General features: G+C 20.9%; 4 protein-coding genes across 4 annotated transcripts in view; 3 read left to right on the plus strand and 1 right to left on the minus strand. All coding sequences in view use genetic code 6, as the record gives it.

Moving 5' to 3' along the window:
• TTHERM_00642380 (hypothetical protein) overlaps positions 1-19 on the plus strand; it is a gene marked incomplete at both ends in the record, with an annotated part of 1,080 nt that extends 1,061 nt beyond the window's left edge. Inside the window, one exon of the mRNA XM_001015356.3 lies at positions 1-19. This exon is cut by the window's left edge and continues 1,061 nt beyond it. Within this exon, the coding sequence (XP_001015356.3) occupies positions 1-19 (19 nt within the window).
• A 2,865-nt stretch (positions 20-2,884) lies between these two features.
• Positions 2,885-7,942, plus strand: TTHERM_00643380 (hypothetical protein; the record flags this gene model as incomplete). Its single annotated transcript, XM_001015357.2, has 12 exons — positions 2,885-2,963; positions 3,034-3,122; positions 3,182-3,212; positions 3,272-3,351; positions 3,431-3,473; positions 3,534-3,631; positions 3,688-3,865; positions 3,928-3,995; positions 4,196-4,241; positions 4,299-6,201; positions 6,365-6,525; positions 7,296-7,942. 12 exons carry the CDS (start codon positions 2,885-2,887, stop codon positions 7,940-7,942), a joined length of 3,423 nt encoding a protein of 1,140 aa, XP_001015357.2.
• Positions 7,943-8,799: 857 nt separating this feature from the next.
• Positions 8,800-10,284, minus strand: TTHERM_00643400 (hypothetical protein; the record flags this gene model as incomplete). The annotated part of the gene is made up of 1 exon (XM_001015359.1): positions 8,800-10,284. One exon carries the CDS (start codon positions 10,282-10,284, stop codon positions 8,800-8,802), a length of 1,485 nt encoding a protein of 494 aa, XP_001015359.1.
• A 2,673-nt stretch (positions 10,285-12,957) lies between these two features.
• TTHERM_00643410 (hypothetical protein) lies at positions 12,958-14,406 on the plus strand (the record flags this gene model as incomplete). Its single annotated transcript, XM_001015360.1, has 1 exon — positions 12,958-14,406. The coding sequence occupies one exon, from the start codon at positions 12,958-12,960 to the stop codon at positions 14,404-14,406; it is 1,449 nt and encodes a 482-aa protein (XP_001015360.1).
• Between the last annotated feature and the right edge of the window lie 1,120 nt (positions 14,407-15,526).

Raw genomic sequence — 15,526 nt, forward strand, 5'->3', positions numbered from 1 at the left:
AAACTTTTAAGCAAAATGATAACAAATAATAAGATGATGTTAGCAAAAAAGATCAATAAATAAAGAAATTAATTCTTTAAAATAAATCAAATTAAAGTAGAAAAAAGGTAAGAATAATCTAATAATAAACTGGAAAACTAATCGAAAATAAAAAAATTCCAATCAAATAAATAACACTGTAAGATAATAGTCTATTTTAAGATGATCTAAGTACTGAAATTTCGCCTAGATCCAATCTAATTTAAAATGAAAGAAAAACTGAACAATAATATTAAATTTCTGAACTTAATCAAAATCAAATTGATAAAAAAAATGAACATATTAGCTTGATTCAAAATTTAAGATAGTAAAGCGTTACAAATGCAGCTTCTTCTGTTATTTCTTATTTGAAATAAATAATATCCAACCATTGATATTTATTTATTGTCTTTATGAGTGGTATGTGTGACTTATTCATAAATAAGTAAACATTCATCAGCAAAAAATAATAATCAGCTAGTGATTTTTAGCTTCTTTAACAAAGCAACTAAGAAAAATTGATAAAACACCTGAAAAACAAACTAATTAAAAATCTGTGGAGATAACGCAATTAGTTTCTATAATATATATATATAATATTATTGAGTTAATCATTAATTTAATTTATTAATTTTGCTTAATTTATTTTTACAATTTCTTATTTATACTAACAATTTAATACTAGATAAACTTAACTTTTTAACATAAAATTATTTATAATTGTTATCATTTTAATTTAAAATGAGTCTCATCCTCTTTGTACTAGATAACTTTTTTATATAATTTATAATACGCCAGTAATTTAATATTATTTACATAGATTTATGCGGTTGCCAATTTTTAATTCGATTAAATTAATAAGCCATAGATTATTGAGATAGTAAAATTCATGGGTATATTGTCTTGAATTTATTTATTTTTTACGTATTATTTTTCGAAAAGAAAGTTGGTTACTAACTTAAATTTTATCTATAAAAAACTTAAAAAAATATAATTCGTTGTCAATAGGTTGATTAATTTGTTTGATTACCATTTTAGTTAAATATAAGAACATGTTAATAACTCGATTTTTTTTCAAACATATCATAGTTTTATGAATACTTTTAAAAATTTGAATATTTCATTAGATATTTTTGTTTCTTTATTTGATAGGGTTTCATTTTGTCATTAAATTTTTTTGTTTTAAGTGTTTTAATTATCTGAGTAGCTTTGCAAACAACAAATGTAATAATAAATTTTAAATATAATAATATTAGTTCCACAAAACCTATCAAATACAAATAATTTACTTTCTTAATAATAAGATCAAAAAAGAAAAATAGATCAGAGCAAACAAAAACTAAATTAGAGTGAAATAATTCCAGTTTTTTTATTTAAATAAACAAAATTGTTTTCATAAAAATTTCTTACCTTTCTAATTTCTCATTTATTTTTTGTAGTTGTATTTGAGTGATATTCAAAAAAGAATTTAAATTATTTATAAAAAGATTATTTTGAATAATTTTAATCTATTTATAAAATAAATAAATATTTACAAACTTATTTGTTTAATCTTTAAAATTAAATATTGAAAAAATTCTTTCAAATAAGCAATTCTTTTACCACTTTTCATGTATTTTGAAGGAAAACAAAAAATTATTTTTTTTATCCAATTAATTTATTTTATAACAAATTTTAAAATATTTATATAAAGTATTTATTTACATACTCTAAGTTTTCATTTATTAGGATCTATTATATTATTAATGTTTAGTAATTATATTAAGTATAATTTCTGGCTTATAACAAGATAGAATTTTATCATAAATAATTTGAGTAACTATTAAGGTATATATTACAATAAAATAAATTTAAAATACTATTTATTTATTATTTAATGAAATTAAAATCGATTTATTTAAAAGTAATAATAAATTAATTAGTAGAATATAAATAAAATTTTATCTACAGCGAAATAACATTTCTACATATAATTTTGATATATTGGAGAAATTATTGTTAAAAAATAAAATATTTAAAATTTTAAAAAGTGTAAGAAAAAGATTCTGTATCAGGGTTAAATTAAATATCAAATTAAACAATAAAACTAATTTATCATTTCAGTTTTCAATCTTATGAAAAACAAATGGCTAAAATAGCGTTTATTTTTAAAAGCAAAGAAGTAATAACACAATAATTCATGGACAAAAATTAATTTATAAAAGTGATTAATTAAAGCTAAAAGGTGGTATTTGTTAGAATGAAATGTTCATTTTTTGATTTTTATGATCCTAATCAAAAAGTAAATATAGTTTTTTATATTTTGAAGAACTGATAACAATATGTATTTCTGTAAGCTTATTTTGAAAACATATTCAGGATAAATAGATGGAATTCCTTAATTTAAATAAGTTTCAAGTTGCTTCAAAAAAAACCATTAAATTAAGTTTATAAAATTTTTAATTGAAATATAAAAGAAGTAATAAGATTTCGGAAAACAAACAAACAAAGTCAAACACAAAAATATTCACACTACATTAAAAATAAATGAGTGAATTATTGATATTTAAAATAGCGTTAGTTGCAGTGATAGCGATAAATTTCTAAACAATTTTATGTCAACCAACTGTTTAGATAAATAATCTAAACAATAATTCAATAAGATCTATTGCTTTTCTAAATTAAAATACTTACATTGTCTGTATAGATTTCATCAAATTATAAGGTTTCTTTTATTTATCTTTTACTTCTTTTATCAACCTATCTATCTGTCAAATCTAAAAATAAAAGCTTGGTCTATTTAGCCACCTTCTTCATCTTAGAATATAGCAACTTCGAATATTCCCTGTTAATCAATTGTAAGAATAGACGTAAGAAATCATTCAATATGAAACTAAATAGAAATTAATTCTATGCTTTAAAAAATAAGGATTAAAGATTCGCAGGAGGGCTTAATAAGTTAGAAAGTAAGAAAGAATTAATATTTTTAAAATAAGAAATATTAGATATATATTCAATCTCTAAATTAATTTTTAGTATATATCTTGTAAGGAAATCAGATAATATCATAAAATAGTATTGCTTTTACTAATGTTAGTTATTTCTAAAGGCTTTCTGATCAACATGTAGAATATTTTTTTATTTTTGATGATCTATTTATATTATTTTAAAAAAATTTTTAAAGGTACTCGCAAGTAATAGCTAATACATGAGAAGTAAAATTATTAGAACAATCATCAAATAGAAGCTAATCTTTTTATTTATGTTTAATTAGTATACAATGTCAGTGATCTTAGCCAACCTTAATCATTTGGTTGCAATTCTTATTAAACTACTGGTCTATTTTACGATGAAGTATTTTAATAATTTGGTTTAAAAAATAAATAGTTTTTAACTTTTCTATTAAAATCTTTTATTAATATATCTATCTAAGGATAACAATATTATGATTTCAGCGTGCTCAAAATTCTTAACATGTAATTCTTAAAATAAATAAATATTTTTAAAAATAATATCTCTTTTTTAATTCAAATTAGTATGGAATAAGACAAGTAAGAACATTGCTCATTAATACTCTCCCGTTGCAGTATTTGCATTATCTCCTTAAAATATTACAATTATCTAGCCATTAACCGTATATTTAATTAATATCTCAAATATTTTTATCAAATTCTTTTCTAAATCAAAAAGCCTCTAAATTAAATGACTTTTTTGGCCTCTTTAAATGATGGCAATAAACTTACAATTTACATACTTCAGTATAAAGATAATAAACTTGAATAGTTAAAATAGATGAATTTTAGCAATACAGCAACTTTTAAATCTTTAGGCTAAGCAGTTGCAGTAATTGATTAAGGGACTCTTACTTGTATCAAATTATTCATTCATTTTTATTATTAATTTAACCATTCATAAAATGTAAATTAATAGTTTATGACTCTACTTTCACATATCTTGGAAATATTAACTAAAAATTTCTAGGTTTTGATTATCTAAAAGTAATAACTAATTTTTTTGCTTAACAAAATTTAATAAAATAAATTTGTTTTTCAAATTTAAATTCTTTCTTTATTTATATTTATTCATCTTATAGCGAAAGTTATAAAAGATTTTATTTTATAATATTATTGTTAATTTTTTTTTGAGTGACTTTTATTTCAAGAAAAAAAAAAAAAAAAATATTTTATTTAAAATATAGTTTTAAAATTAATTGATTCTCTATGACAACAAAAATATAATTTACAGTAAATAAATTTTGTTTTATTTGCTATTGAAATAAATAATTTCTTTATATAATCTAGCATTTAGTGCCACATTTGATTTTTAAAAATGCATTTCACCTTGTTAAACATGCTTAGATAATGACTTTAGCAAATGCATGTCTTGTTTCCCTAACACTCTTACTGTCAATTCAAATTTTTAATGTGTTTGTTAAGATAATTAATACATGGATACAAATAATAATTGCCTAAATTGTAACTAAAGCTGTAAAACTTGCTCTGATTCTACTACCTGTCTAACATGCTAATAAGGGAAAGTACTTTATAAAAAATCGTGCTAAGATTAATGCCCAGATGGATATTTTTAAGATCTTAACAATATATGTTAGTAATGCCCAAATAACTGCTTACTTTGTGACTAAACTGGTAAATGCTCTAAATGCTAAAGCAATTTTTACTTAGATCCAACTAAATAATGCTTAAACTCTTGTCCAGATTAATATTATCCAGATAATAATAATATTTGCTAGTAATGTCTGCCAAATTGTTCTAAATGCACATCTTCAGCATAGTGTACAAAATGTATATCAAATTACAATCTATTCTAAAATTAATAGTGCTTAGCTACTTGTCCAGATAAATATTATCCAGATAATAATAATATTTGCTAGTAATGTCTGCCAAATTGTTCTAAATGCACATCTTCAGCATAATGTACGAAATGTATATCAAATTACAATCTATTCTAAAATTAATAGTGCTTAGTTGCTTGTCCAGATAAATATTATCCGGATAATGATAATACTTGCTAATAATGCATGGCTAACTGTTTTCAATGCAATTCTTAAACTTAATGTAGCAAGTGTTAGCCAAATTATGTACTTTCTAAAGATTTTCAGTGCATACTACCTACTTGTGCAGATTAATACTATATTGATAATAATAATATTTGCTAGCAATGCCTCTCAAATTGTTCTTAATGCTCTTCTTCAACGAATTGTAACAAGTGTTTGCCCAATTTTTATTTATACTAAAGTTCACAATGCTTAAATAGCTGCCCTGATTAGTATTATTCTGATAATAACAACATATGTTAAGCTTGCTTATCAAACTGTTCTTAATGTACCTCTTCAACATCATGCAATAAATGTTTACCCAATTTCTATTTACTTTAAAATTCTTAGTGTTTAAATACTTGTCCAGATTAATATTATTAGGACAATGTTTAAAATAAATGCTAATAATGCTCTACAAGCTATTGTAAAAGCTGTGATAGCAATAACAATTGCTTATTATGCTAAAATAATTACTTTCTAAAAGGAAATTAATGTGTTTTATCTTGTGGTCCTGGCTATTAATAATAAAATAGTTTATGTGTTGCCTGTACATCTTAAAATTGCCAAGAATGTAAAAACTAAATTGACTAATGCTCCTCTTGTTTAGTAAATTTTGATATCTTTAATAACAAGTGCATCCCAAGTTGTAATAACAATTAAATTAGAGATTAAAATGGAAACTGCATAGAAAATATTTCTTTTTAACTGGTTAGTAGAGCTAACAATTAAATCTTAGTGATATTCAAGAATAAATTCATTCTACAAGATATTTAGAAATCTTTGAAGGTTGATATTCCTGACTTACAAAATAAATTTGATTACAATATAACAACTTAAGATGAATATTCCTTTAAAATTACAATAAGCACAGATTAATAAATAAATGACACTTTAAAAGTTATGGTATCAATGAATGATCAAATAGGCAAATATTAAGAAACATAGTAATCAATTAACATGAAGATTTAGGGGCAAGAAAAAGATAAAAATCCATCAATTACTCAGAGTTTAGAAACAGCTACTTAAGCTGTTTCTACTGCAACAATTACAGCTATATTTCCTTTAATATTATCAGGGAATTTTTGGATGATTTCTTCTATTTTAGACATATCTTAAATAATTTACATGACTTCTTTCATTGATTTTAAGTAATTCATTTATAGTTTTTTTAAATAATTTCATCAAAACATTCATAAAAAACAATCTAAAAAGTTAAATTTATTATTAAACTATTTAGTTTTATAATTTAAGATTCATTCATTAGCTATAAATTTTAAAAATATTAAATAAAATAAAAATTAAATAATCAAGAACTTCAAATACATTAGACACGTTTTTATCATCTTAAAAAAACTTTAAAATACCCTTTCCTAACTTCTTTGAGTATATTGATCACTATGAAGAAATTGAATACGAAACCCCTCATAAAATATCAGAAAAGAATATCCAAGGCTTTTATTTGAGTAATATGGGTAAAATAACAAGATTAATTTAATTTCTAAAAATATTTTTTAAATATTAATTTTTTAGCTATTATTATCTAATTATTACTTATTTTATTTTTTTTCATTAAAAGGCGATACAATATCTTTGATTATTATTATTTTTGCTGTAAAAATAATCTTAAGAATTCTCTGCCTTTTATTTTAATCATTTAAAGGAATAAAAAATCTTATAAGTAAAGTTGAAAGTAAGCTGTTCCCTTTCAGCTTTTTAATAGATTTAGCTTGGATAGTTTACTAAGATATGAGTTTTTCAGTTATCTTACAATTAGATAGTATAAACATTGCAAGATATAGCGTAGAAATAATAAATTACGTTATGTTTTCTATTGGTGTTATCGGAATAGGAATACCATTTTTGTTTGCAATTTTAATTTACAAAAATGTTAACTAGAAACTAATAAAGCATCTTACTAAAGGTTTAAATTTTAATTACTATCAAATTACTTTATATGTAAGAAAATTCTACTATACTGTAATCATTGGAGCAATTCAAATATCTCCGTTATCTTAGATAATATTAATAATAATCTTTCATTTCATTTAACTACTAAGTATCTTTAAAATAAAACCTTATAAGAAGAATTTTTTTAATGTGAAGGATGGGTTAGATAGCTTTTTTTTCTTGATCAGTCATATCTTTGTCTTAGTTTTGTACTAAATAGATTAGGATTAAGAATCTATCATTTAAGCTTTATGCTTTGTAGTTCTTTCATCCTTTTCGTTAATAATAATATTAGAGGTTTTATCATGCTTTAAGGAAATATATTTAGAAGTTAGGAAAGTTTATCTTAAGTTTAAAAGAATGAAAAAGAAACAGCTTACAATTGTACCTCATAGTGAATAGAAAATAAAGGAAGAAGATTAAAACTTAGAAATAAAAAGAATTTCATCTATGCTTAAAGATATTTAGAGTGCTGTTTAACAAGAAAATGTATTAAATGATTAATCTCCAACTAAATTAGATGATTAATCCCCCTCTAAATCTGATAGCAGATAATTAATATCATTTATGGCTGAGGTAGACTCTCCTCAAAAAAGGATTTTAAGAAAGGCTAAAAGAGTGTAAGAGTAAGTCATTAAAAGTTAATCTTATAACAATTAAAGCTAAAACTGGGGAACCATCCTTAGAGTTAGTTAAAGCTAGTATGAAATATAAAATGAGCCATAATCTGCTTAAGAATCTAAACTCATTCAAACTAACAGATCTAGTTCTAATCTAATCTTAGAAGATGATAAAATTATCTATAATAATTTTATCAATGAACTAGCTATTTAGAAAAAGTAAACATTAACAAAAAATTAAAGTATTTAAGAAGAATTAAATAATTATTAACTTGAATAGCAATTTCGTAATTATAATTAACAGAGCTGTACCAATTTATGACTTAATTTATAAAATGTATGATGAAAAAATTTGCTTAAGATTAATTTATAAATTTTCTTATAATTTAGTAAAATAAATAAAATATTTCTCTCTATTCAATATTCAATAAGTCGAAAGAAAAGAAAAAGCATTTTTTATTTTTAGTATTTCATTAATGTTTTTTGTAGTATTATTAAATCTAATTTCATTTATTTTACTTTTTGATAAATAATGTGCAAATGTTCATATAAAAAGTCACCAAAACATTAAGGCCTTTTTTTAAAATTTATAAAAATTTTAGTGTTTATATTCAAGAACTATCATATATAAGAAGATCTATTGACTAAGAGACCATACGGTACATTTTTTATAAAAAGAAGATAGTTGATATAATTGTATTATGATAAATATATCTATCAATAGGTAGAGCTTTACACACTTTACCTTTTAACTATAATATAAATTAATTTAAAATTAGTGAATTATTAAAAAAATGTAAGGGTTTGGCAGAATCAAAAGTATGAGCAATATTATAATATTATTTTGATTCATACTGATAAAGATATTTTATGAAAAATTATATATGAGTTTGATAACTAACTAACTTATATTAAATTAATATCAAAAAAAGAAAAACTAAACTAATTTTATCATATTCTATAATAATATTAAATGAGAAAAAAGTATCTGAATGATTGAATGATAATACTTAAGTATTAAGAAAATGGAATCAAAAATTTTTAAGAATTTTGAATAAGATAATTTTTTTTACTTTTGATATGAACAAACTAAGCATTTTAGAAGAAAAGTATTGAGACAATTAATAAGAATTGATAACATATAAATAACTTAATTTAATAAATATTTTATTTTAAAAGTCAATTTCGCAATTTGTTATCTTAATCTCCTTTGTTTGGTTACTGTCTCATAAATTTTTCTGTCAAGTTATGAAGTTTATTGCTTTAAAAATATTAGTGACCATAATTAGCTGGAATAGAAACTATTTTTTAAAGATAGGAAAGTACTGATTTTGCAGTTTCTTTAAAATCTTATTATCCATTTTAATTTGATATTTTTATAGTTTTTTGGTTGATATTGCTTTACTAGCATTTAATAGAATTTTTATTATCTTTTGATTGGCTTAATCTATTATTAGATTTAGGTGAGGCATTATAGAAACTATAATCAGTTTTAGCAGTCTCATCATTTTGGTCATCATCATTATCATCCAATAAGCTAATTTATTTGATCGGAATCATCTTATTTTACATCATCTTTTATGCTTATTCTTAGTCAATACTGATTTTCTGTCTTCTTTTAGATTTGTATTATTACTATAATTATTTATATGATTAATTGAGTTCTTTTGCTTTTTTGTCAATTGATTTTTAAATATCTTTATATTATTATTTTTGAATTCTTTCTGATTAATTCTAAAGAAATTCATTTTACTCTCTTTAAATTTAATTGTTTTGATTTTAATTGATTTACTATTTTAATTTTGTAGAAGTAATTTTATTTTATTCTTATGAAGACATTGGTCGGTAAATTCTTTCAGTTTAACATTTTTATGTAAAATTTTTGACATTTTGTTTATTCTGTAATTATTCCATCTTTTAATCTTTCATTTTCTTTTTCTTTTTCTGAATTTCATAATATTAATCAAGATAACTTTATTATTACTCTAATTACTCAATTGTTATCTCTTTATTAAAATGTTAACAAAGATTTTACACTTCAAATATAGTATCTATGCGGGATACATATGTTGGTTAGTATAGAGCAGAGCGTAATCTGTATATTTAATAAAAATCTAATTTTTCTCCTCTACAATCAACAAACTAATCAGTGTCTACGCCATTAGTCTAAAGTTAATTTTCTTACCAGATAGAGACTTCCTCTTCTGTGTCAGAATCACTTTCTAAAATATTCATTTCATGGGTTTTATTAATTAGATATTTATCTCTCAAATTTTATTATTTATTATTATTCTTATTTTAAGGAGAAGATAATTAAAAAGAATTTTATTTGTATTAATTGAATTTCTATTTAATTAGTTAGCTTTCTTTTTAATCATTAAATCTAGGACATTATGCTTTTGGGGATTGGCAATATTAAAACTGATTACTGGAATTTAATTTATTTTAAGGACTTTGAATTTTACTCCTGTTGGAATTATTATAAAATTAGTTTGTTTTAGATTATTCTTGCCTCGGAGAAATACTAGAGTTAAGTTTTTTATTTAGATTTTCAACTTTAAACTTTTAGACATTCTAAAAATCAAATTTTTTCCACTAAGAAATTTGCTTAGTAGAGTTTATTGGTGAAAGAGATTCGTTTTTGCACAAGCTTCTGTTAATCATATTTAATTTTAAAAAGCTTTTTTTGATGTTAATCTTTTTATTTAATTAAATTAATTATAATGAATTTTTTCCATAAACATTTTTAAATTACTGATTGTTTAATCAACAGCTAACTGATTTAAATGGTTATAAAATTTTATTAATATAAATTTACCAATAATTAATCTCTAGAATGATTCATAAGAATAATATTTTTGGTTCAGTAACTTTATTTTTTAGGTCAGGTATAAATAACAACAAACTCATGATTGTAATCAAAGAATTAATGATTTTATATTTGCATAATAAAATACATAGAATACTCAAAATATATTTCGATAAGTATTTAAGTAAATAACTATATTTTATTTAATAAGTAAATAATGTTAGCTGCTATATTAATAAAAAGTAATTTTGAAGAAAAATTGAGATGGTTATAATGATTATTGATAAAAGCAAATTTTAGGTCATCGGCTAAGTTGAGATAATATATTGTTTATCTATTTTTAGATAGAATGCATCCTTAATCTTTTCTAGTTCTCTTTTCAAAAAATTTATTGATTGCAACTTTTAGCTTTAAATAATTCAACACTCAATAAAATTAGAGATTAGTGTTAGATGTAAATTTAAATAATAATGGTTCTTGAAATTGTAATCTAAGACGAATAAGCCCAAGCTTTTGAGTTCAGAAAAAAGTATCTTTTTAGAAAAATTATAAATTTCATAATTTTGAACAATTTTGATTTATTTTATATACAATCAAAGCGTACTTAAAAATATTTTATGAGTTTTTGAAGAGCTTTCATTTTTATTGTAAACTCAAAAATGAGAAAGTTGGTTTGTGACTATTCTAATTTAATTACTTGAATTGCTTTAATCAAAATCAATTTCTGCTAACTGACTCTTTCTTTTATTGAAAAATCAATGTTTGTTTTTTAATCACTCATTTAAAACAAAACATAACTAAATATTTTCTTTCTCAAAAATCAGAAATTTTTATTCGCACATTATTTTTCGAAATCTACCATCATTCTTCTTTTAATTAAATGAATAATTTTTCATAAAAATAATAAAGTTAAAGAAAAAATAGCTAAATATTTACCCTAACTGATTACCTCTTTTAGGCATAGCTGCTGGAGGAATCAAAGTAGTAAAATATATATCTTTATTCAATAAATAATCTAAGAAATATATATAGTTGCTTAAAATTATTTAAATATAATAATCAAAAATTTCACCAGCTCTTGTTTTTAATTATTTCAGATAACTTTTATCAATTTTAATTGATAGATTTAAACAAATATTATTAATTATTTATCTATTGATTACTTCATAATTTTTCTCTTAAGAGTTATTTTAGAAATTAATTTAAAAATTCACAAATAATCAATTTTCTTCGACTTTATAAAATCCAATATTGATAAATAATGAATCATTTTTTTTATTTTATCATTTTAAAAAATATTTTTTTACTTAAGTTTTCTTTAAAGTGTATTAAATATTTACAAAAGCCATAGATTTTATATATTTTATTAAATAAAACTTAAAATAATAAATATATTTTACATTCTATTATTATAAATATAGATGTAATAATGAAAAAAGTTAAGTAATTAGTTTTTTAATATTTTTGTTTACTTTAATTCACTAAGGAAGCTAAATACTAGTAAATTTATTAGTTATTTTATAATATTCGTATTTTGTTCAAATATTATTTTGAAATAAATATATATTATAAACAAACAATTCTTAGGATATTAATTTTGGCTTACATAAATCCTAATTGCCTTATGTAATTTAATTTATAAGAAAAAAGAAATTGTAAAAATTTTATTTAAATAATAGGAAGGTCAGTCAGTATGTTGAAAAATTATATAAGAACTTATTTAAATAATTTAATTAATATTGTTGTACCTAACTAATTTTTTAGTGAATCGCTTTTTTAAGTAATTTTTTTATGTGAATTTTAAACATGTATAAAAACAGTTTATTTTTCAATAAAAGGGTTTAAAATGTGCTTATTTATTTAAAAAACTGATGTTTAAATCTTTTGTTCGAAGTATTATTACTTAAAATTCAATTTATACTAAGGTTCCTATTTATAACCTTTGCAATTTAAATATGCTCTTTATGCTAACTTTAAATCCAATTAATGTTCGATAATTACTCAACCAAAATAAGCAGTCTGTTATTTAGTTAGTTAGTTATTTAAAGTTCAATGATTATAATAACAATAATTTATTTTAGTTTTTATCTATTTTTAGCTGAACGATTGATTGTATGGTTATTAATTAACTATAATTTACACTTTAAAAAATAAAGCTGATTCATTTTTCTTATAAGTTTCTTTAAATGTTTCATCTATCTAAAAAGTAATAGATATATAAATTATTAATAAATGCATAAAAATGGTCTCAGTTATTAATCTAAAATATACTAATTTAATACAAAAAATAGATGTCTAAAATGATTAATTTTACTTTTATTTTGTTTATAGCTTAGAAAATTTAAATTTATAATCTACAATTAATTGCTTTAAGAAAATATTTTTTTATACTTATTGGTGGAAAATATATTTTTAGGTGCTTAAATTATATTTGTAAGGGTGATTAGTATATAATAAATGCTCTTTTTGTAATAATTAAATGATTAAATAATAAAATCTAAAGTACTATAAAAAAAAGCTTAAAAATAATGAGAAATGCAATTGATAAAAATAAATGCCGCTCTCCTATTAGTTTTTCTAAAAGCACTTAAAAGTCAAGGCTTGAACTTTTGAGTCTCTGTAAGCCTAATATTCAACATATTAATACAAAACTTAATTCTACTCTTTCTCCTCAGCATATATAGCCTAAAATAAAGCAATCTTAAGATAGCTAATAAATTCAAAGCCCTTCTAAAACAAACAAATTTTTTGTATTTAATTCTTAAAATAATCAGTCACCAAAGACCAAAAATAACAAATCGAGTTATTAATTAGAAAAGAATTAATTTTAGTAAAAATTTAATTTATCAAAAATAGAAAGCTCATTTTAGCAAAAATCATCTTTTGATAAGAATTCTTAATAAAGAAGGGATCATTATTTAATTAATAAAAAATATAAAACTTAAGATGATGATAATTTAAAAAGTGATGTAGAATCAGAAGAAGAAATTTCAATATGGGAAGAAAATAAACTTAAAACTTAATTTATTGATAGTAGAGGAGGATAGTTAGATTTTTACTAAATTTACAGATTGCGCTCTGCTTTATACTAATAAACTTGTGAGTCTCCCATAAATACTATTTAAGATGTATAAATTTTATCATAGCATTTTAATAAAGAAATACCAATAGAGTAGTTATAATAACAACAATCATATCTTGATAAATACTATGAAATTTAGAAAAAAAATTACGCTAATTAACAATAGTAAAATAAACAAAATTAATAGAAATTTATTAAAAAATGTTAAACATAAAGAATTGAGAGATCTAAAACTTCATATGAAAAAAATGAATTTAATTCTACCAAGTAAAAACAATAGATAAGTAAATAATAACAAAAAAATTTAAGTAATAAACCTCAAAAAGAATTACTCCATGATTAATTTGAGAAAATTCAAAAATATTTATAAAACAATGATCTTTAAAAAGAAAAAGAAAAAAATTTATAATGCGAATCTTATTTATCACAAGAGTAGCATAGATAATAATATAATTCTTAAAGAAGACATAAAATTAATATTTATTAAGAATAAATTTCGAAGTTGATACAAACCAAAATAGTTCCAGTCAGATATATAGACCTAACGGATGATGATGATGATTATGATGATGATGAAGATGATGATGGTTATAATTGTCAATACACAAATCAAAACAAAATCCTTGATAATGCTTTTTCTGAATATTATAACAAATAAGAATTATAAAAAGAGTATAAAAACACTGAAATAGATATAAGTACTGATGATAAGTAACTAATTTTGAAAAATGAAAAATAATTAAGTAACTAATAATTTACAGAAACCGGAAAATCAATACTTTCTAGTCTGTAAAAGACAATCTCTTGCTAAACCAATTGCAGCTAAAAAAATTTTTCAAATACTAAATTAAATAATCTAACAAAAAAATCAATAAATTAGAATTTATGTAAATGAAAATAAGATTTTAATTAGTAAAATTGAAATTAAAATTAAAAAAAAATATAACAATTTATATTTATGTATCAATTTTATATTAGATAAAATAGTATTTTTTTAAAATGAAAACTACTTTACAATTAGTTTTCTTTGGTATTTATTCAAAATAAAGATTAAATCTAACACTTTTACTTGATAAAAGCAGTTTATTTGTTTTGGATTGTGATAACATTATCTACAAAAGTGATTTAAAAAAACAATAAGAAATTAAAAATCAGTAGTTTGGTTTTTTTAAATTCAGTGATTCCTTAAATTATTTATTTCAATCATAATAAACTATAATTAACTGACCCTTTCTGTTTTTGATTTAAAGCCTGATAAATTCTTCAAAATTTCAATTAATCAAGAACCAAATTAATAAAGATAATCAATTTATGCAGAGTTCTGTATTAGTAACTCAAGCTGCTTTTAAAAGCTAATATAAACAAAGTTAGGAATTTAATAGATTCAAATTTTTATCATGTAAAAGTAATCATTAAAAATTTAGGAGAAAAAAAATTATTTTTTTGTGTGTGATTAATATAAATAAATTTTTATTTATCTATAATTATAAAACAAACTATTAAACTAATTTCTATGCAAAAAATATTATAATATATAATTTTAGTAATGAGCAAAAACTTAGATACTAACTAAAATATTAATTGTATAAAAATATTCAACTTATTAAACTGAATAGTAAATTAAGTAAGTGACTTTAGTTATAATTAATTAATATGTTCACAACACTTATGTTTTTATAAATTATAATTGTTATTGGATTTCATAAATTATATTTTTTTGCTAAAATCTCATAAATATATTGTCATAGCAAATAGGAAACCTCCCATACTTTATTTAATAACAAAAATACTAAATTTCTTTTAATTAAACATTCATTAGTATATATACAGCCTATCCTAAATAAAAAAGGCATTTAATTATTAATATACTGAAGTAAACATTTGATATAATAATTGTGAAAAAAATTTTAATCTATCTTATTTTTGTATTTGATATTATATTTTATATACATAGTTGATGTAATTTTATTGTGATAAATATATCAATTAATCGGTAGAGCTTTAAAAATTTTATC

This window comes from Tetrahymena thermophila (genome assembly GCF_000189635.1).
Source record: "Tetrahymena thermophila SB210 genomic scaffold scf_8254653, whole genome shotgun sequence".
Classification (NCBI taxonomy): domain Eukaryota; phylum Ciliophora; class Oligohymenophorea; order Hymenostomatida; family Tetrahymenidae; genus Tetrahymena; species Tetrahymena thermophila.